The following is a 23,185-nucleotide window of genomic DNA, read 5'->3' as shown; positions in this document are numbered from 1 at the left end:
AATTCTACAGAAATAAAAAGGATTATAAGAGAGTACTACGAACAGTATGCCAACAAATTGGATAACCTAGATGAAATGGCTGAATTTCTAGAACACAAAACCTGCCAAAACAGAATCATGACGAAACAGGAAACCTGAATAAATCTGTAGCTGGTGAGGAGATTGAATCAGTAGTTAAAATTTTCCCAACAAAGAAAAGCCCTGGACCTTATGGTTTCAGTGGGGATTTCTGCCAAACATCTAAAAAAGAACTAATATCATTCTTTCTCAAATTTTTCCAACAAATTAGAGAGGAGAGAAGACTTCCTAACTCATTCTATAAAGCCAGCAAAACCAGTACAAAGCCAGAAAAAGACACTGCAAGAAAACTACAGACCAATATCCCACGTGAACACTGGTGCAAAAATCCTTATATTAGTAAACCACATTCAGCAGCATGATAAAGGGATCATATACCATGATCAAGTGGGATTTATGCTTGGAATGTTAAAGATGGTTCAACATAGGAAAATCAATTAATGTAATACACCACATTAACAAAATCATGGGGAAAAACTGCATGATCATTCCAATGATCAGAAAAAGCATTTGACATAATTTAACACCCTTTCATGATAAAAAAAAACCACTCAATAAACTTGGAATAGTAGGGAACTACCTCAATGTAATAAAAGCCATATATGAAAAACCCAAAATGAACATCATACTCAATGGTGAAAGACTGAAAACTTTCTTCTAAGAACAGGGCAAGGATACCTGCTTTTATCACTTCTATTCAACAGAATTGGAAGTGTTGACCAGAACAGTTAGGCAAGAAAAAGAAAAGACATCCAAATTGGAAAGGAAATAAAAGTTATCTCTGTTTATAGTGATCTTATATGTGGAAACCTAAAGAATTCACAAAAAAAAAAACTTTTAGAATGAATTTAGCAGTTTAGCAGAATGCAAAGTTAAAACACAGATGTATGGTCTGTTAATTGAACAGTCTGTTAACAGTCAATCTTTCCTTTCAGGAAACTGAGAAAACAATACCATTTACAATAGCATCAAAAAGAACAAAATACTTAGGCATGAACTTAACCAAGGAGATAAGACTTATACATTGAAAACTGTAAAATATTGCTGAAAGAAAGTAAGACAAACAGCTGGAACTACTTCCCATATTCATGGATTAGAAAATTTAGTATTGTTAAGACGTCAGTGCTACCCAGAGAGATCTACATATTCAATGAAATTCTGTCAAAATCCTAAAGGTGTTTCTTGCAGAAATAGAAAAATCTTTCCAAAAATTCATGTGGAATCTCAAGAGAGCCCCAAACAGCCAAAGCAGTCTTGAGAAAGAACAAAAGTTGGAGGACTCACACTTCCTACTTTTAAGACTTACCACAAGGCAACAGTAATCAAGGCAGTGTATTACTGACATAAAGGTAGAAATAAACACCAATAGAAGAGAATTGAGAATTCAGAAATAAACCTTTGCATTTAAGGTCAGTTGATTTTTTTGGGGTCCAAGACAATTTAATAGGAAAAGAGCAATCTTTTAAACAAATGATGCTTGGGCAACTGGATATTCACATTAAAAGAATGAAGTAGGAATCTTACCTAACACTATATGCAAAAATTAATTCAAAATGTCTGAGAGAATTAAAGGTAAGATATAAAACTGTAAACCTTTTTTTGAAGAAAAAGAGGGCAAAAACCTCACAGCATTGTATCTGGCAGTGATTTCTTGGATATGACACCAAAAGTATAGGCAACAAAAGAAAAATAGACAAATTAGACTTCATGAATATTAAAAACTTACGTGTATCAAAGGACGTCTGTCAACAGAGAGAAAAGGCAGCCTATGAAATGGAAGAATTTTGAAGTGATATATCTGATTAGAGATTAAAATCTCAAATATATATAGAACTCTTAAAACTCAACCTCAAGAAAACCTAAAAAACTCCATTTGACTTTAATTAGTTGAATAGACATTTCTGCAAAGAATATATATGAATGATAAGTAAGCACATGAAAAGATGTTTAACATCACTAATTATTAGGGGAATACAAACCAAAACCATAGTGAGATAACTGCCTTACAGCCATTAGGGTGACTGTTACTAAAACAACTAGAAAAAATATGTCAGGAGGATGTGGAGAAATTAGCACTCTTTGTGCTGTTCATAGGAATATAAAATAAGAATTTGATAGTAGCACAAAAGATTAAAAATTGAATTACATTATGATTCAGCAGTTCTGCTTTTGAGTATATAGCCCAAAGACTGGAAAGGAAGTCTTGAGGAGATATTTGTTCACCTGTGTTCATAGCAGTATTATTCGTAATAGCTAAAGCATGAAAGCAGCCCAAGTATCCATTGACAGAAGAATGGATGAGCAAAATGTGGTATGTGCTTATAATGGTGTATCATTAAATTTAAAAAGAAAGGAAATTCTGACCCTATAAGATGTGGATGATCCTTGAGGCCATTATTCTAAGTGAAGTGAGCCAATTACAAAAAGACAAATACTGTATGGTTCCACTAAGAAGTATATATAGCAGTCAAAATCATGGGGACAGAAAGTAGAATGTATGGTGGTTTCCAGAGACTAGGGTAGGAAGGAAGAATAGGGTATAGAGTTTCAGTTTTTTCAGTTTTTAATGGGTATAGAGTTTCACTTTTTGCAAGATGAAAAGAGTTCTGGAGATGGATGGTGGTGATGGTTGTACAATGATATGAATGTTCTTAATATCACTGAATCGTACATTAAAAATGGTTAAGATGGTAAATTTTATGGATGTTTTGCTGCAATAAAAATATTAAAAAATCTTAATGGTTATTTAATCAACACCCATTTTTATTCTTACTAGTTAATAGGCACTGTGCTAGCTCCTGGAAATAAAGATGACTAACATACAGTCATAGTCCCCAAGAAGCTCACAGCCAAGTAAAAAAGACTTCAGAACAAATAATTATGCTATAGTGTGAGAAATGGTATAACAGAAATAAATTTTGTGAGAGTCAGGGGAAATTTCACAGGCGAAGTGATGCCTGAGCTGAATTTTATAAGATACCTAGTTTCCAGTCCAAGAGGGCAACGAAGAGCATTCCAGGTCTAGGGAGTAGTAGCGTATGAAAATACACAGGATCCCATAAGTTGGTAAGTTGGAGCCTGCTATCTGAGGGAACTGTGGCAGCAGGCGAGGCTGGAATGGTTCACAGAGATAGGGCTCAACAGGCATTTGTTTTGTACATAGTAGAGAGACATTGAAGAGGTTTAAACATAAAATTGGTGTTTTTACAGAGAGAATTCTGACTTTGGTGTGAAGAATAGAGTGGGATAAGAAAGTGGAGGGAGGTTGAGTTGTAGTAATTGTCCAGGTAGTCAGAATGATGGCCTGAATGAGTTTGTGGTACAGATGGAGAAGAGAGAATGGATTTGAGCATAAATTGAGAAGTAAAAGCTGCAGAGTTTGATTATTGCATATAGAGACTCACAGAGAGGAAGCAGTTGACTGTGACTTACAGATACTGATTTTGTTGACCATATGGGCTGTAGTTCTGTCGGCTAAGATTGGCAATACTAAACAAGAGCAGGTTTTGGAAATTGAGAGGAGAGAGAATAGGGCAAGAGAGTAGAAACAAACAAGATCAGTTTTAGATTTAATTTGAGGCCCCTTTACAGATTCTTTGAGATAGTCTTGTAGAGGTCAGCTGTAACCTTGTTTCTTAAAATTCTCTTTGGTACTAGTAATAGGGACAGGCAAATGAGCTGTGTTTTAGGTTTATTTGGAGTACTTAAGATGAATTCAGAAGAAAGCAATATAACTTAAAAGCTAAGGTCTTATTTATAACTGCAGTTTTCTAATTTAGAAGAGAAACGTGGAAGTAAATTAATTTTGTATTTAATTGTAATTTTCTAATATGCATGTGTGCTTTTCATAATTTAAAAATTGTTTTTTTTCCTTTTGACATATATCAGAGTTTGTAATTCTTTGGTGTTTGTTTTTATGTAAATTATTGACAGAACCTGCATTAAGTTGTTTCAGTAGTGGTTTTCTAACAACCATAAATGTATGGTGTACTTCATAAATAGTTCCTGTTTTTATTCAGTGTTAGTGGCCTGATGTTCACTTTTTTAACAGAAGGTGAATTATAAAATAGGGTTAAAAACTGTAACAGAAAAAAACGAAAGACTGGAAGTTGGGAATATCTTAACTCTAAGATTCTGAATTCTATGTTACTAGAGAGATTAATTTGTATATATGTCTTATTAAAAAACTTTTTTTTTTTTGTAAAACACTTGTTTTTCTGTCATGTTTAAATGTAATGCCTCTCAGAGGCACAAGAGTTGAGAGAGAGTGCCAAAACCTAAGGCAAGACCACCAAACACAAGACCACCAGGGAAAAGGTACAAGAGTTGAATCTTAGATATTTCATGTGGTTGTTTGCCAGTTCCTCTCTCAAAATTGATAATAAAAACTGATTCAGCTGGAAATGTAGTAAGGTAGTAATATCCCTGAATTGTAGTTCCCTACCTTTTCAATAAATGATTGTCAAACTGTTGTAGATTCCTGCATGAATGCTTTTACATTTAATCTGTTTGAGAAAATATGACCAAAAACTACTTTGAATTCTGTGATTGTTTTTAATGAACTATTTAAGTGCATTTAATCACAATAGTGTTTATCTGTGTTATCTTTGAAAAGTAATTTAGCTAATCCTGGGTGCCATATGGATTGTCAAACCCCTTGCAAAACTAGGGAGCCCACCAGGGGCTGGCACAGTGGTGTTGAGAACCAGAAACCACTGCTTTTGATGGAGTAAGTCTTAGAGTACCAGTAACAGGGACAGACAAATGGTTTTGGTGGGTATCAGAATTTGTGATGCAGTATTCAAATAAATGCGGTACCCTTATACCTAATACCCTTTTCCATCGCTTCTGGCAAGGCAGTGAGACTTCTTTTCATACTCTTTGGTATAAACTATGTATACTACCTTCATAGCACAGTGCAGGCATTTTTTTCCCCCTTTATAAAGTACTTCAAAAAATGTAAGCAATTGAGTCTTCTCATTTCTTCAGAGATAGGCCTGTTACAGGAGGTGAGGAAAATTTGAGTCTTCTGAAATAGTTTTAGAATTTTTGATACATGGAATTTTGATAGTTTGTGTTTCATTTTCATCTTTTAATGGTGTTATTTAATATATTTTTTCTGTTCTTGAATATACGGAAAAGTGCATGCTCATCACTTAGAAATAACCAGTGTTAAAGTGTTGATAAGTTGCTGCCCATTAAAGCCAATCGAGATCACATTGTTTGGCATTTTTTTTTTTTCAGTCACACAACTCATCTTAGTGTGCTTTCTATGTACAAGGCTGCAGTGAGCTATGACTGTGCCACTGCATTCCAGCCTGGGTGACAGAACAGGACCCTGATTCTTTAAAAAAAAAAAAAAAAAAAAAAGTCTTTGTAAAAATGTTTAAATGGCAAAAAAAGTTGGCTTAGCATCATGGCTGATAAATGAGGAGTGCTGAAAGATTGATAATATAACTTTGTTTGATATATATGTATATAATATGTATATGATATCTTGATCTAAGTTTATCATTTATCTTTGGGAGGTAACCACTACTCAAGTCGGTTTCTAGGTTAAAAAATTTTTTTTTATAGAGTCAGGGTCTCACTCTGTTGCCCCGGTCAGAGTGCAGTGGTGCAATCATAGCTCACTGTAACTTCAAACTCCTGGGCTCAAGTGATCCTCTTGCATCAGCCTCCCAGGTAGCTAGGACTACACGTGGATGCCACTATATCTGACTGTCTTTACAAAACTAGAACTTGCTATGTTGCCCAGATTGGTCTTGTTGAAAATCTTATTCAAATGTACAATTTACTTGGCCTCCAGTCATCCTTCTGCCTCGTCCTCTAAAAGTCCTGGGATTACAGGCATGAGCCACTGTGCCTGGCCAAGTTCTAGTTATTTTGTTGGTTCCATCCTATGTTTCCTTTTCTCAAATTAATCTGCTTCTTGGTGTATTATTACAGCTTCAAGTTTTTTTTCTTTCTAAAATATTCACTAATTGAGATTTCAATGCTAATGTTTAGGATAAAGACGGTGATAGAGCCGTTCACCATGCAGCTTTTGGAGATGAAGGTGCTGTTATAGAAGTGCTACACCGAGGCAGTGCTGATTTGAATGCTCGAAACAAGCGCCGACAGACCCCTCTTCATATTGCTGTCAATAAAGGTCATCTTCAAGTTGTGAAGACTTTATTGGACTTTGGCTGTCATCCCAGTCTTCAGGTAAATCCTTTAAAGAAATATATCCTGCAGGTATTGGTAGGATCCTATTAAAGGGAAACATTAAGTTCTATGGTAAGCATTCCTTTGTTATCATTCTCGTATGGTCATAAATGATACCAAAGGCATAAGATGTTACAAAATTGGCAGCTATTTTTTTTGTGTGTGTGGCTCTGTCCCTCAGCTATTTTGTTTGTTTGTTTTGTTTTTTTTTGCTTTAGAAAAATCAATAGATTGGGTTTAGATTGGGCAGTGAGAATGGGGACGTCCTTGTAAAAATATCAGCTTATGAATGGATTCAACTTTATTGATCATGACAGTGAGCCTCAACAGTTCATATTTCATAATAGTTACTTCATAACTACTTAAATTATTTTAATTGTAGCTTTTATTGTAGCTTAGGGACTTTGAATAGTCATTAGTGTAGTCTTCGGAGATTTTCTGATTTGGAAAATGTATAGGATTTTAGAGTTGATTTACAGTAGGACCTAATTTTTGAAGCAGTGGTTCCTAAGAATTGATTATCCCAGCTACAGTTTTATAACCAGATTAAACCATAGATATATGGAAAATGTAGTCTGTGTTCATTATCTGCTTAGTTTGGTTACTAAGCAACTTGTCTTTTGTGTACCTCTCTGATTAAAGTTTCTATACTTAGTAATTTTGTAGCAAAATAAAACAGGACCTGAAACTAATTTGCCAACATTTAGGTTCCTTAACAGAATAGGCTTGAAACAACATAATATTTTTAAATAAAAATATTCCCTGAAACACTATTTGTATATGTAAAACATAATTTGTTTCAATTGGAAACTCAATAATGACTTTTTAAAAAGTGGGACGGTGGTTAGAATCATAAGCTGCTTGCAGTTTAGATAATTTACAGCATCCAGGAATTGGTTGCTGGTTTGGCTAGATCTCAGGGAAGTAATAAAGAAGAACAGTAGTAGTGGGAATGAAGGCTTGAGAAGAACTGAAAGAATAGATTTTGTTCAGCTAGATAATTACTAGAAACTAAGCTTTCTGAAGTGCAGCTGGTTTGGAACTGATGGGATCTGGGGTATGTCCTTGTAAGTGGGAGGCAGGATTGGAGGATGAGGGAAGAATTGGGGGGTTTTAATCGGTAAGGAGGGGCAATTTATACCTGTTGACCTTTTTTGTCTGAAATGGGAGACAAGGTCATCTGTTGAGAGTGTGAGTGTGGGATGTAGAGAAGGAGTAATTGAAAAGAGTGATAAGGATTTGGGGACCTGCAGGGTATTCCAGTCATATTAGAAGCCCGTTTCAGGTTGAACACTACACATTTTTAGTGTCACCAGATATAGGAGGATAGAAGGTAGATGATTGGATTGAACTTGGGTTAGGAATTCTTTTTTTTCGAGACAGGGTCTTGCTCTGTTGACCAGAGCAAATGGCATGATCATGGCTCATTGTAGTCTCAACTTTCAGGGCCCACCTCAGCCTCCCAAGTTAGCTGGGACTACAGGTGTGAGCCACCGTGCCTGCCTAATTTTTTGTAGAAATGGGGTCTCCCCCTGTCACCCAGGCTGGTCTCAAACTTCTGGGCTCAAGCAATCTTCCTGCTCCTACCTCCCAGAGTCCTGGGATTACAGGTGTGAACTATCATGCCTGGCAGGAATTCTTTATGCTCTTGAATATACAGAAAAGTGCAGACTCATCACTTAGAAATAACTAGTGTTAAAGTGTTGATAAGTTGCTAAATATATTCCTGGGATTAGCAAACATTTTCTGTAATGGACACAGATAATAGTTTAGGCTTTCATTTGTCTTCTACCACAACTATCTAATTCTGTCATTGCAGAATGAAAGCAGCCATAGATAATACATAAATGAGTGGGTGTGGCAGTGTTCCAATATTTTACAAAAACAGGTGGCTTCAACGTGTAATACCCTGGGAGATCATTTTTTCCAGGCTCTGTCCACATGACTTAGGGGAGCATAGGGCTCTGCCCCATGATGTAGTCTCCTTCTACAGCATTGGTGATGAAGCTGGGTCTGGTGGACCTGCATATTCCTGTAGCTTCTCAGAGTCCTGTGGACAATCACTGGGGAGACAAACCATGCAGGAAACATGTCTAGTAAAATGTAATTAAACAAAAAACAAATGGAAAGCTGGATTTGGCAACTGTAATATAGGCTATAGGCTAGGTTATATATGACTTAGAATAGCATCTGTGAAACTATGAAATGAATGAAATCTAAATTATTCATGTATATGCATGACTGCTAATGAATAAAAACTTACTGCTAAGTCAATTGATTAGTGTAAAAAGCAGCTTAAAAAATGGTAGACTGAGATTGCTAAATTTTCATTTACAATTGCTTTACCTTTGGCTAACTAGCCACTTTCCTGCGCTTTGAAAATGCTTAGTTTAATGATTCTCACGTGTGACTACACAATATATTCATCTGGGGAGCTTTGAAGAGTTGCTAATGCCTCGCTCTCACCTCTAGAGATTTAGTATGGTGAAGAGCCTAGACATCAGATTTTTTTCTCTCTCTTTTTTTTTCTGTATAAAAGATTTTAAAAGATCTCCTGAGCAGATTCTAATGAGCACCCAAGGTTGAAAACCACTGACTTTCATTGTTACGGTGTAGATTTGATATGGAATTTCACAGTACAATGATTAAGATCATTTTAAAGTTATTAAATTTGGAGTTCTGCTTTTTCACCTCATTAGTTTTTGTCACTAGTTATATTTGAGGCTCCCTATTCTGTTCTGTTCTATTCTATTCTATTCTATTCTATTCTATTCTATTCTGTTCTATTCTGTTTTTTTCTTTGTAAAGCCTCAGCATGTGCCAGGAGCCGTGGCTGATGCCTACAATCCCAGCACTTTGGGAGGCCGAGGTGGGTGGATCATGAGGTCAGGAGTTCTAGACTAGCCAGGCCAACTTGGTGAAACCCTGGCTCTACTACGAATATGGAAATTAGCCAGGCTTGGTGTTGGGAGCCTGTAATCCCAGCTACTTGGGAGGCTGAGGCAGGAGAATCACTTGAAACTGGAATGGAAGGTGGAGGCTGCAGTGAGCTGAGATCATGCTGCTGCACTCCAGCCTGGGCAAAAGAGCAAAACTCTGTCTCAAAAAAAAAAGAAACTTCTGCATGTTTATTTGTTTATTGTGTTTTCCAACTAGATATGAGTATGACTTTCCTTACTATAATGTGACCAGTGTTTCTTGCTTGTATTTTATTTTTATTTTTATTTTTTTAATTTTTGGAGATAGAGTCTCGCTCTGTCACCCTGGCTGGAGTGCAGTGACACGATCACAGCACACTGCAGCCTTGAACTTCTGGGCTCAAGCCATTCTTCTGCTTCAGCCTTATGAGTAGCTAGGACTATAGGTGCACACCACTACACTTGGCTAATTTAAAAAATTTTTGTAGGGACACGGTCTTGATATGTTGCCTAGGTTGGTGTTGAACTCTTGGCCTCTGGATCCTCCCGCCTCAGCCTCCCAAAGGGCTAGGGTTACGGACATGAGCCAGCATGCCCGGTCTTTGCCTGTATTTTTATATTTATCACAGATAGTGCTCTTTTATTGGTATTTGTTGGATATGGTCTCTGTTTCTGTTTGTTTAGCAATTTGGTATGAGTATTACTGTTACATGAGTTGATTAATTGAAGAACTAATGAAAATCTCTTCAACTTAAAGGATTCTGAAGGTGATACCCCTCTTCATGATGCAATAAGTAAGAAACGTGATGATATCCTAGCAGTTCTTTTGGAAGCTGGAGCAGATGTTACCATCACAAACAATAATGGATTTAATGCTCTACATCATGCTGCCCTAAGGGGAAATCCCAGGTATGTCACACTTTACTATTTTAGGTGCAATTCAAAAATATTTTTCTACTGCTGATTCTCTTTTTCTGATACTAATGAAGAAATATTTTTTGACTATTTTAGTATTTTAAATCATTTTGAAGGTTTGTGAAAATCATGCCTTTATTTAGTATATTAGTTTTATATGATGATTATTTGGTTGTTAATCTAATACAAGTATTATGAAATAACTATTTAAATTTATATTAAATGTGGATATAAAATATCAGAAATACTGGTTTCTTTCTAAAGATTTAATTAAAATGCATTTCATTTTGACATTTATGTTTCTTCAAAATAATTCTCAAGGTGTCCTCTAATCTCATGTTACCATTTGCATGATAATTATTATTTTTTAAACTTAAGACTAAATACGTAATATTAAGTCACCTAACTCCTTATTAATAATGTAATTAGTTATATAAACTTCTAGTGTCGCTATCCCCTCATCCATTGTTACAGCAGTGCTGTACTACTGAAAAATGTATTTGCTGGTTGAAGTTTTCGAAAGACTGCTTTTGGAGAATCACATTCTTTATAAAGGATCTGCAGTGCCCCAGAGAATGTGAAAATGCTTAGAGATTCCCATGAACTCACTTTTTGGAACAACTTTACCTTAAGCATTTTAGGAAATTATGCATTAGATGTCTTCTGTTTATACTTGAGTCAAACTTATATATCTCGACTAAGGAAAATGTTCACTTTGATTTTTATTTTGATAATTTTATCTATTCTGAACACTTATTCTTTGGTTCCTTATTGTATTTTTGTATCATGTTACCTTTTTTTTTTTGGATCTTTTTAAGTTTCTTAGGATCACCACTAGAGGGTGACCACAGAAAACAAAAGGATTTTATTCCTACTGCTTATTGGTAACTGTAACAGTGGGTATATAATGTAGGATAAAGTTAATGACCATATTTTAGATCACATCATGATTTTTTTTCCCCAAATTACAAATATTTGAACTTTTCAGATTTTGGCATTATGAAGGAGACAGTAGTATTATATTTTCCCTGCCCTTCAAACAGAAGATTATGATAGCACTTACCATGTGCCAGTCTCTGCAAAGTGCCTTACATGCATCATCTCACTTAATCCTTTCAACAGCTTTTTGAGGCAGGTGTTAATATCCTCATTTTATAGGTGAAGAATATGAGGCTTATAGAGCTGAATTTAATTATCCAAGAACACATAGCTGATTACTGAAGCACCTGTAACTTGAGCAAGGTCTAGGTGACTTTAGAATCATAACTGTTAAACCACTTTATATCACTTTTACTCTATTGTGGTCTGTTTGTGAAGCAAAACCAAAACACACGGGCAGTGAATGTATCAATACCTCATTCCTCTTGCTACCTCATTGCTTAGGGCTGTCTTTGACTGTTCTCTCACCAATTCTCAACTTCCAACTAGTTTTAAAATTTTATTTTACCAATCTTTCCAACCCATTCCATTTTGTTCCCACTGTTGCTGACCCAAGTAAGTACTCACCACATTTACCTAGACTATTATAATATTCTTCCAATTTTTTTGTTTGATTTCAGTCTTATCCCTGATTTAACTTTTATACAGTTACAAATTATCCATTCTGAAAGCATAGGTCTAAATGACTTTCTTCCCGTTTGCCAACTTCAGTTTTTGTCTATTAACATAGAATACAATCTACGCACTTTGGCTTGGCATTCAGACCCGTATTCTGTGTGTCCTGAGTCTAACTTTATCTCCTGCTAATTAAAATCCCTCAGGCTGCCTTGCTCTTCATCTATTCTCCCTTCCTAAAATATGCTGTCCGCTTTCTTCTTCCATTTTTTGAAGCATTTTCTTTCATTGGGATGCCCCATCCCGCATCTTTCTTCCAGAGCTGCCCCCAATGTCATGATTGGAATTATTTTGTTTGCTCTGTACTTCCTTGTTCTGTGTTCTTATTTATTGTACTTACTATACTCTGCTTAGTGCTGAATTACTATGTGCATTTCTTTCTCTTAAAATCGTGGGCATTCATATTCATCTGTTCATGCCCCACAATGCTCTGACTATACAAGGCATTCAATAAATGTTAGTCTTCCTTTGACAGTGAGGACACTGTTAAATATCACAAGATGTTGTATGATCAGTTGTGGAATGAATTCTGTGGAGAAACTGTGTTAGGAATTCAAGCAGCAATTGCTTCACATTAGAATGGTCAAAAAGATCTTATTGAGGAAATGTAGAATTTATTGAGAGAATGTGAAATCATAAAGTTTAGGATAAACTGAGACTTGAAGTCTTCAGGAAAAAAGTATCTTTTAAATATTTTGAGTTGTTTCATTTTTATTGAGAGTAGGCATATTCTATTCAATAATGTTAAGCCTATACAAGGAAGAGAAAATTTACTTCTGTTTTCTTCAATTCTTGCATCAATCTTGAGGGTTCCCCTGCAAATTTAAAACAGCAACTCTTCCAATCAGATATTTGGTGTCAGGTGACATTTTAAAAAAGAAAAGAATGCTTTTATTCTTCAAAAAAGTAGTGCTTCAGTTAAAGCTACATGACTTCTTTATTCCTACTTCCTTAAGGCATTTTAGGTAGTTGTGACTATAGATTGCCAGATAGAGTGTGATTTTAATTGGACACTGAAGAGTATCAGAAGATGATACACATTATCAGTTGTAATTGCAAATTGTGATGTTTTGAGTTCTTTTTTTCATATCTAATTTCTTTTTCTTACGGTTGATTTTTTCCCCCCTGTACTAACCAGTGATATCAGAAGATAGAAGGAACCATTTTTAGTGTACTTGGAATTAAACACAACAACCAATATTTTTGGCCTTCATATTGTAGAAAACCAGTTGGGTGTGGTGACATACATCTATAATCTCAGCAACTTAGGAGGCTGAGGCAGGAGGATTCCTGCTTGAAGCCAGGAATTTGAGATCAACCTGGGCAATGTAGCAAGACATTGTCTCTGAAAAATTAGGCTTGGCATGGTAGCTCACGCCTATAATCCCAGCACTTTGGGAGGCCGAGGTGGGCAGATCACTTGAGGCCAGGAATTTGAGACCAGCCTGGCCAACAGGGTGAAACCCTGTCTCTACTAAAAATACAAAAATTAGCCGGATGTGGTGGTGTGCACCTGTAGTCCTAGCTCCTCGGGAGGCTGATACATGAGAATTGCTTAAACCCGGGAGGCAGAAATTTCAGTGAGCTGAGATCGTGCCACTGCACTTTAGTCTGGGTGACAGAGCAAGACTCTGTATTAAAAAAAAAAATTAGCTGGGTGTGGTGTCACAGACTTTGACTCTCAGCTACTTGGGAGGCTGAGGCGAGAAGATCACTTGAGCCCAGAAGTTTGAGACTGCAGTGAGCTATGATCATGCCACTGCACTACAGCCTGAGCAACAAAGCAAGACCCTGTCTCTCAAAAAAAGAAAGAAAGAAAAGAAAACCAGATATAGCATATTATTATTTCCAGAACCTGATGAAGTATCTGGATGCCCTATAGTTTGAAGACTGTCCTTTGAAGTCTGTATTTCAAAGGTGCAGATCAATATAGATTCTAGATTTCAAAACTGATCTTGATGTTTCCTCATAGTGTGATAGTAACTGAAATAAACACATTAAGAGAAAAACAGTTATAACGCCATTTGTTGTTGTCTTTTAGAATTGTGGAAGATGTAAATTTTTGCTATAGGACCCTCAGTAAATAGAAATTACACCATGTTTTAATATAGTAATTTTGTTTTTTAAGAAGTCTTAACTAAGAACAATGCTGTTTTTCTATTATAATAGCTAATATTTATAGGCATGTTTCCCCCTAGAGTTTAGCCATATTTATCATCTCTTAGTATACAGGTAAAATTTCAGATTTAAAGCAAGAGCAGAAATTATTTCTGCTGATAAAGGTGAAAACTGAATTTCTTCAGAGTAGCGTAATCAGCATGTTACTTAGGTACTTTCTGTAAAGATGCTGCATTTTTAGCTAAGTTTTTAGAGCTCCCTCACAGGCATGAAAATAAATTAGTCAGCAGTATTCTCTGCAGAGCTGGCAAAAACAATCAATAGGTATTTTGGAAGTACAGGTAACATTAATATAATTATAAAGTTACTTTATATAGTATTATTTACAAATTTTTCTTTAATAGAAATTGAATGTGAAAAGTAAAAGTAAAATATGAGTGAATCACCTGATGTGATATATATTTGTTATGTTTTTAGACTGGTACTAAGATAATTTCACAGGCATTTCTTACTAATTCCCACAAAGACACATATTAAAAATCTTACTGAATATGTGATCAACTCATAGTTTTCCCTCTAGAATGTTATGATGCCCTTTTTACTTTTTAAATTCTGATATATAGTCTGTAAACAAGACTATGTTGACTATTTGAAGATTTGATAAGCTGTACTGTATTTTGGTGTTTAATGCTTTCCTTACAACTGTGAACATGCTGAGTGCTATCTACAAAATATAGGTCAGTCTGTTGAGTAATAGGATACTTAAAGAGTATGCCCATTTTCTCTAATGTATGCTCATGCATCTACTCTCAAACACTATATGTCTTGTAATACATAAATGTATTTACCGTGACTGAGATGTAATTAATAGCAAGAAGAAGATCTTGAATAAAGTGAAAAGATACATATTTATATGTATCTCCTGTTGCCCACAGTCTTTTAGAGAATGATTTTCATCTTGAAACGGAGGAGTGGTCAGGAGTTGAGAATGTGTGAACGTCTAGGTTTTTAAACTACTCTTGTCTTCAGTAATCTTTATTAATTGTTGAAATGTTTTGTCTCTATTAAATAATATTAAATTATCTAGTCTGATTGAAATCATTAAGAAAATTACGTGGATGTTAGGTTACTTGTTATTTTCCTTTCCTTCAGTTTATCCCCACTGAAGGAGAATATTATATATATTTTATTAGGGACAAAGAAGACAGTGAGGAGAGTCAAAGCATTTATCACTAGCAGAGTTTTTATTTTACAGCTGAGAAAACAAATATGGAAAGGTGAAATATTTCATGAGTAAAAAGTAGTGATGCTTAGCATTTTCTTTCTTTTTTGAGGACTAAATACCTTTGGTTCAGGGTCAGCAGAACTAGATACTGTTTTAAGCCTCTCCACAAGATACTCTATAGTATCATCTTTTTTACCTTACCTGCTAACATTTGGGTAAATAGTGGTAAAATTAAAGGCCAATTCTATGGAATATGGTGACTAAACATTTCTACAGTGTTATCTTATGTAATAATGTTATAGTTTTCTTTAATCCACAATATGCACACATCCATGTGAACCACACTGTACAATCCCATTCTGTTTTCAGGTGGCTTTTAGGTGACCTTTCCAGATGCTTGCTTTCTTTGAAGGGAGTTTTTGTTGTTGTGTTATTGTAAAGCATAGCCTACATTTTATTACCAGTTCTTTTGTTTTCTGAAGGATAAGAAATTTAATACAAAGAGATTATATTAAGTATAATTTTTATTTGAAATCCTTAAGTCATCCACACATTTTTCATAAAGGTTTTTATAAACATCTTTAACCAGTCTAGCTTTTCCAGGTAGAATTAACAGTAACAAGTTATTTGATTGTAATCACAGTCTGAATAATTTAAGTAAGTTGAAATTAGTTGACAAGTAATTGTTATTCACAAATGAAAACGTTGGTTGTCCTGTAGTAATCAATGCATAGCTACAGCTGGTTGAAGGGGACCAAATCCATTGAAGAGGCGATTTGGTTCCATTTTACCAGCTCTAGCAAAGCATTGTAGTGCTGCTAGTTTGGGATCCAAAACAGTTAAATGCTTTTCATTGGTAAAATTACAATCATGGACCTTCTGCAAGTGTTAGAAATTATCATACCACTGCTTCAGTCACTAAATGCCAAATTTTCCATTCTGAAGTCACTTTCCTACTCTTTCCTGCACTTAATGGTTTAAAAGTTTTAATGGTTTAAAAGTCTTTTCCTTTTAACACATTACTGCATTAAGGAATGATCAATGTACATCTTTATTTTCAACATCTTTGCTTGATTCTTTTCATTTTTCTAATCGTGTCCACAGCTGAAGTCTTTGGTTAATTCTTAAATGTAGACAATAAGCTGTTTCAAAACCAATAGTATTTAAAGGAACAAATAGACCTTGATGTATTTTAGTGTAATGTTTTCCATTTATCGCTAGGTAGTAAACTAGATTACTTAAGTAGTTAATCTAATAGGTTAGGGAAGAGTTCTGTTAGTCACTCCCTTCTTAGCATTATAATTGAGGACTAATAGCAAATTATTGACAGTGGGTGGATCAGTGGCCTTAAGCAAGTACCTCTCTGCCTTTTGATTTATAAATAGATCACATGTGTATTCAGTGTAATGCTTGGACTTGTGTTGAAAGGAACTACCACGCATGCCAGTTTTTCTTTGTTTTTGCTTACGTAGTGTTACTAATCATAGGTTAGTAATTTAACCCTTTTAAAGGTCTATTTCCTTGACTAAGTTCTTTGTCATTTTGGGTACAGATTGCCTAGTTACTTCTCATTATCGACTTAGTGATACATTGACTTATGGTGGTTAGTTGCAATCCATGAATACAAGTATTAAAATCTATTGTGTGAATAATACTTGAAAAATCAGAGTAAATTTTTGTTATAATGTGGTTTTACTGTTGATTTCAATATCCTGGGAGGTGTGCTTTCTGAAACATACTTGCATAAAATAAAAGTTTAATAAATTATAATTTGCCTATAAAGTTAAGTGCTCTCAGAAAAATAGAGAAGTATTCGTTATAGTTACTGTTTTAAACTAAACTGGGAAGTCAACACTAATTCAGGCAATATGCAAATGATTCTTATATTAAGTATATTTTGCATCTGTTGGTTAAGTGTCATGCTGCTGGTGAAATTAATGTAACTGCAATTCTTTTTCATCATTTATTCTAGTAGAAGTGAAACAGGTGTTAAACTGCTTGAACTTAAGTGCTGAAGATAGCAATAACACTGGCTTCTATTTTTACAAGTTATATGGGAGCTGTTTAGCAGATCCAGTTGCTCAAGTGTGCTTTTGGATGGCAGTTCAGTTTCATATACTGGCCATATCGGGGCAAGGAGAGGCCATGGGAAAAAAATAGTACAACATTTGATAATGTCAGCATCTGTTATCCCTGTCAGGGAGACAGTTGAAATGTTTGAGTTATACCAGTGTCAGCAGATGCCCAGAGTTTAATATGTACTCAGTTAAAAATGAACAGCTGATCTAAGTGATAGATGTGACATTTTAGAGTGATTGAAAATACTCTTAGATATGTTAAGTTAAATTTGTAAGCACCAGAATCAGTATATAATTTTACTTTTGAAAATGAAAGCCTGTCATTTTATTTTCTAAGGATTATTTATATAGTCTTAATATTATAGCAAAGAGATTCTTAGTTGCTGGGATGGTTAAGAAGGATTATTAAACAACTTGTATACCTATAGAATGACCAATATAATTGTTTATTATAAAACACAAGTAGAGTAATAGCCTTTGAGTAGTTTTATAGAAGAGCCTCTATTTTTGAGGTATATATTTTGAGTTCTCGGTATTTAGGACCTATACAGGTAAACTTCCTAAATTGAACATGAATCATGGCCATTCTGTTTTGTGGATGATCAGAAGGGCTATGTTTATGTGAATTAAGCTTTGAACTAATTTCTTTGAAAATACAGAATTTAAAATTAGGTGTCTTTTATAATTTCCAGTAAAAATGAAGTAACATATATGATGCCATGTGTAATAGTCATTATCATCTTTATAATCTGCTGATAAAATGAAAATCATCTTTCTGTTAACTAGTTGTCTTATTAAACAGAGAGAAAATGAACTATAGTTAAATGTATAGTCATTTCTATTCAATTTCTGATACAAAAAATTTAAAATATGCTTTTTATACATGTGCAGATATTTCAGTTGAAATAATATGTTTACTAAGAAATGGTTAGAATACATGAGTACTACTATTTCTTTTTTTTTTTTTTTTAACTTTGTCATTAGTAGCTTAAAACAAGAACTGCTTATAAATTTTGCCAACAGCATTATTTGGAATTTTAAAATAAATAATATACAAACTATGTGAAATTAAAGTATTTTGATGTTTCTAACATAAACAATGGATTGATCATGTTTAGAGGAACTGAATTGTAATTACATAGTACTAATAAAAACAGTTATTCTATCTATATAAATTGGTTCTTGACTATAGTGCTTTCATTTTACATTCCCCCTTTGGAGAAGCAAATTCAAAGAAATTACAGATAATAAGTTAATTTCTTTTAAATATTTCGTAGTCTCTTACCAATATACCCTGCTGACTTACAGCTGTGGCCCAGAATTTTATCATTTTTCCTGCTTAAATCTTACATTTTAATTAATTTTAAGTTTTAACTTCACATTTAAAGTAGAGATTGGGTTAAGACCCTGATGAACTTGAGAAGGACAAGGGCCACTTTTTTTTTTTTGACAGTAGAGCCGTACTTAAAAGATAGTCTTTAAGAATTATAACTATGATTGTAGCTGTCAAAAAAGAAAACCTTTTTAAAACAACAAAACTTTTCAGTTCAGAAATTCCTCTAATATTAATGGATTATATACATTTATTAAAATGTGAAGAAATAGCTTATTATGTGAATGAAGCCAGCTCTTACTATCTTATTTTTCTATACAAATAAGTGAGCCCCACTAAGATCAAATTGTGGAGACAGAAAATAGGTCATATATATTCCTCATTCTTTTGTGCTAGTAATACTGTTGTCTCTTTTGTAGTCAAATTTTAATAATGAGAGTACTTAATGTAAGATATATGTTTTAAACTTAAATGATTTAAAAGGAATTTCATGATAATTGAAATCTACTTCACTGGAACTTCTTTTCCTTCATGAAATAAAAACCTTAGGGATATTTAGTTTCTATCTATAAGTAGCAGATAGCCTTTTTTTTTTTTTTTTTTTTTTGGGTGTTAATACTGCCAAAGGTCATCTGTTCATGACTAATTTACCTTATGAAGGTCATTTACGTGGAAAGAAGCAAGAGCTTCTTTTAGCTGCAGTTTAATTCTCTCTTGGTGGTTTATTGCCTACCAAAAATACATACTTCTTTACATTCCATAGCATTGTATGTTCATATGGGTACATAAAGAAGTATGTACTCTGAGTAGGTATTACTAGGTTGTTAGCTGTAAAAACATGAAATATTTTATTTTCTTATTTGTTAGCAAAACATTCAGCTTACTAATGTAGAGCAATGGTAAATCATTTGCAGAGACTAATTTATTGAAGAGTAAACTTTGTAACAAATTTACCTGAAGCATGGCATTAATGGTTCCATATTCTTGGTGGACATAGACATTCCTAAACATTTGACCAGTTATCTGTTGAACTTTGTCCTGGTTTGATTCTTTTTGCAACAGATTCATAGAATTAGTGTAGTGTTACAGAGTGTATTTCAGAAACTTAAAATCAGCCTATTGTTTCTTCAATCTTCAGAGTGAATTTCTTCTTTTTTTGTAGTCTGCTTCTAGATCCTACAGGTAGATAGTAATTAATTAAGTTCAAATTCTTTTTTACAAACTAGGTATCTTACTCAAAACTTAAGGAATTAACCAATAAATATTTCTGATATTGACTCCAAAGTTGAAACAAGGAGAAAAACCAGGATGAGTGTGAGTGAATTAACTTTTAAAGATTATGAATTTTTGTTAGTGTTTCATAAGGTTACAGATAAGAACTCATGATCATTTGAAAATCTGTCATTCTTTTTTCTTTTTAGTTCCTTACCTGAATTTTGCACTTTGGTGCTTCTCTTTGGGTTAAATACAAATATGGTTTGAATACAAATTCAAATAGATGTAGAAATATCTAATTTTGGTGAGTTTAAGTTGTTTTGATTCTTTAATCCTTTTAGTATACAGGATGATTGTCAGAATCATCAACTTTTAGAAAGTATCACTTCAAAGAACTGAAAGGTTTTAGTCCATGAGCACCTGGGTTTTACCTTGATCATTTAGCATGAAAAGAAAATACAGTTGGTAAGAAGGCTTCAGTTATTATGGTATTAGAAGGTTAATTTAAAAGAAAACCTCAAGAAATTTTCAGTTTGGCAAAGGAGAAAACAAAGGGCAGGGATGATAGTAGAATTTCTGCAGCTTGTGACAAAAAGCTAGTGCAGCTTATAGAGAGCAAATCAGAATGTAGCAGTAGATAGCCCAGCATTACAGCAGCTTCAGCAATGCAGCATTAGAATTACACCATGCACATTCTGATTTATTTTTGTGGCCAATTAATAGTAAGCATTAAAAAGTATTTTATGATCTGCCAGGTTTCTTGGGTGACTAAACCTTGAGATAGAAGCTAATAGTTTTAAAAAATAAGTATACTTTGGAAGCAGGATGTGACTTACTAGAGGTTCAAAATTATCACTTAATCTGAAACAATAACGACTAAATCTTTAATAATGTAAATGACAATAATGAATTTGTACATTTTTAGATCAAAAGTTACTGCCATGATATTTGAACAATATTCATTTTTACACTACATTAGCTCTCAACTTGATTTGTGAAATTAGGCTATGCTTAGATAGAATTTAACTTAACAATGATGAGAACATATATTGAGTCAATAATAGGTAAGCATGCAGAAAGTCATAAGCATCCTTAAAAGTACAGGCCTTGCGGGGCTCTGTTACCTGAAAGCTTAGTGTCATGCAGCATTTGCAGCAGGAAGAAAGGTAATGACCTAGAGAGTCACATCAGCAGCAGCCATCTCATCTTGATTGTTCGTTCACTCTATTCGCTGATTCAGCAATTTCTTTTCATGAGCCCGGTGAAGGAAGGGGATTTGTCAGTGAACACAGAACCTCACCTTTTAAGATAAATTTGAAAAACAAACAAGCAAACAAAAAACAAGCCTACTTTTCCCTCTCCTCCCCTTTTCGCATTAAAAAAACAAAAACAAAAACAAAAAAAAACAAAACACCACCACCAGCAAAAAAACTCTGCAATTAAATTGAATCAGCGTTGGCCTTTTGATTTAGAATGTCATATAAAACTCTTGCACAGATATGAGGGAAAGTTAAGCAATTTTAAAAGGCTGCTACAAAGGCAAAGAAAAGGAACCTAGTTGTCAGATGAAATGCTTCAGAAGAGGGGACAAAGTTGCAGAAGTTAATTTTATAATCTAAAAAAAGACCAAAAAAAAAAAAAAAAAACAGCAAAAACCCCAGAACCCAAACACACCTTACTCCCTCCCCAAGTAACTGTAAACATTCACCCTGTTTTTCTTTGCCCACCAGAATACATTGGGTTCTTCTGACTTCTTAGGAAATAGTCTGCATCTTTCTTGCTTTGAGATTTTTTTTTTTTTTGGTTTTTAGTTTCCAGGATCAAATGGTAGATCTGTAGTGAAGCTACCTTGTCACATCCAGAGGTCAAGTCTGCAATCGAGGTCAGGACTTCCACATGGTCACTACAAGGCTAACTTATATTCTTCCTCAGTGACCACAGGCTAAACTGTTACAGCTTTATAGGCAGCTAAGCATTTGAAACATGCACTCCCAGGCAAACAGGCTCTCTTGTGCCTCTCTCTTCCCTGACCATATTTAGTCAACCATAGCAAAAAATAGTCTCTCAGCTGTCGATTGTCGATCCAAAAGCTGAGGAAACCTCAATCTTGCTTTCTGCCTATTGATTGTTCATCCTGCGGTCCAAACACTGCTTTGCCATTTGTCCTGCCCCCAATTTTTTTTTTTTTTTTTTTTTTTTGGTTAAGCACTGCCAAATAAAGCGGTCTCTCATGTTTCCACTTACATTTCCCAGATTTTCACTGAGCTTGCGCTGAGACTAGGAAAGCCTGATGTGCTGTCACTATACTTAGAAGCACTGCAGAGAAAAAAGGAAAGAGGAAAAAAATTACCCTGGCTAGTAGCAAGATAATCTTTAGATAGTTAGGTACAAGTGAAGTCCCTCTACTGCCAAAATACATTTTATAACCTGATTTTTTGATTGACAAAAAATGTTATGGGTGGTGATATGTTATACAGGTAAAGGCCTGAAAGGATTTTGTAGGGTTATCTTTAGAGGTAGTTGTTGCCATATATGTGCTTTAAAAATTTGTTGAATAGTATTTGAATGGAAAATATAGAAATGGTAGGTAGGACCTGTATATTCGTGGTGAAGAGACATCATTAAGGGAGAAGAAAGATAGTAGTATGTAAATGAAATCCTGGAAGTGCTACTTAAAACAATCACTGTCAATTTCAGTAAATTTTTTTATGATGCTTTGGTAAAAAACAGCATTCAGCATGCTTTTAAGTAATTATACAAGTAGAAGTATTCAAGTGCATTTTATTATGAATTCTACTTTATATTCAAATGTGTAGTGTTTTTTCTGTCTCTTCTATATTGTCATGTTTCTGTAATTTTCTGAACTTTTAGATATGATCATTGCACACTTTACACAGATTGAAATAATCATTAATCTGTCTATAACTATATTACATAGTGTATGACTCAGAGGAAAAAATGCTTTTGTTCTAAATTTTAATAGCATATTCGAAAGAGATTTTGATATTGAAATTTTTAAATCAAAGATAAAAAATAATAAAACATGAAATCCAGTAAACCTGTGGAGATATAATTTAAGATCTCACCTAAAATGCCCATGAGCAACCAACTATACCTTGTTTTTAATCCAAATATGTCCCCTTAAGAATCAAGAAAAACCATTATCAGTTTTCTGAGCTTATCCACTTACAGAAGTGTGTCCTTCATGTTCTTTTTGTCTTTAGCATTTAATATCTTAGCAGTTTAATTATTTTGAACAGCTATTTTAAAACAGTGACATTAAGGAATGCTTCTTTGGATATTGGGCAGTTTTAGACAGCTTTCCTAAATATTGAAATAATTTTACTTATAAGAAGATGACATGTCTCAAAGTGTAAAATAAGTTAATTTTCAGTTTTCTCAAGTACCCCATTTTGTTAATGATTTTGTAGCAGTGAAAGTACTTGTTTTTTAAGCAAACACTTATATAATGTGTTACATGCCA

At 34.2% G+C, this 23,185-nt stretch overlaps 1 protein-coding gene, 1 long non-coding RNA gene and 1 other non-coding gene across 3 annotated transcripts in view; 2 read left to right on the top strand and 1 right to left on the bottom strand.

Moving 5' to 3' along the window:
• MIB1 (mindbomb E3 ubiquitin protein ligase 1) overlaps positions 1 to 23,185 on the top strand; it is a 135,023-nt gene that overhangs the window by 74,751 nt on the left and 37,087 nt on the right. The window contains exons 11-12 of the mRNA XM_032293220.1: positions 6,088 to 6,285; positions 9,961 to 10,112. Of these exons, the coding sequence (XP_032149111.1) occupies positions 6,088 to 6,285; positions 9,961 to 10,112 (350 nt within the window). The remainder of the gene's footprint in view (positions 1 to 6,087; positions 6,286 to 9,960; positions 10,113 to 23,185) is intronic.
• On the top strand, positions 8,180 to 8,378 carry LOC116561648. Its single transcript, XR_004273538.1, has one exon. It is a non-coding gene; the product is annotated as a small nucleolar RNA SNORA73 family (small nucleolar RNA).
• Positions 10,913 to 21,891, bottom strand: LOC116561446. Its single transcript, XR_004273433.1, has 4 exons — positions 21,550 to 21,891; positions 20,826 to 21,001; positions 13,871 to 19,662; positions 10,913 to 11,472 (listed from the first exon to the last, which is right to left on the bottom strand). It is a non-coding gene; the product is annotated as an uncharacterized LOC116561446 (long non-coding RNA).

This window comes from Sapajus apella, unplaced genomic scaffold (genome assembly GCF_009761245.1).
Source record: "Sapajus apella isolate SASKATOON/1434 unplaced genomic scaffold, GSC_monkey_1.0 scaffold29, whole genome shotgun sequence".
NCBI lineage: Eukaryota > Metazoa > Chordata > Mammalia > Primates > Cebidae > Sapajus > Sapajus apella.
This window is presented reverse-complemented; position numbering and strand designations above follow the sequence as displayed.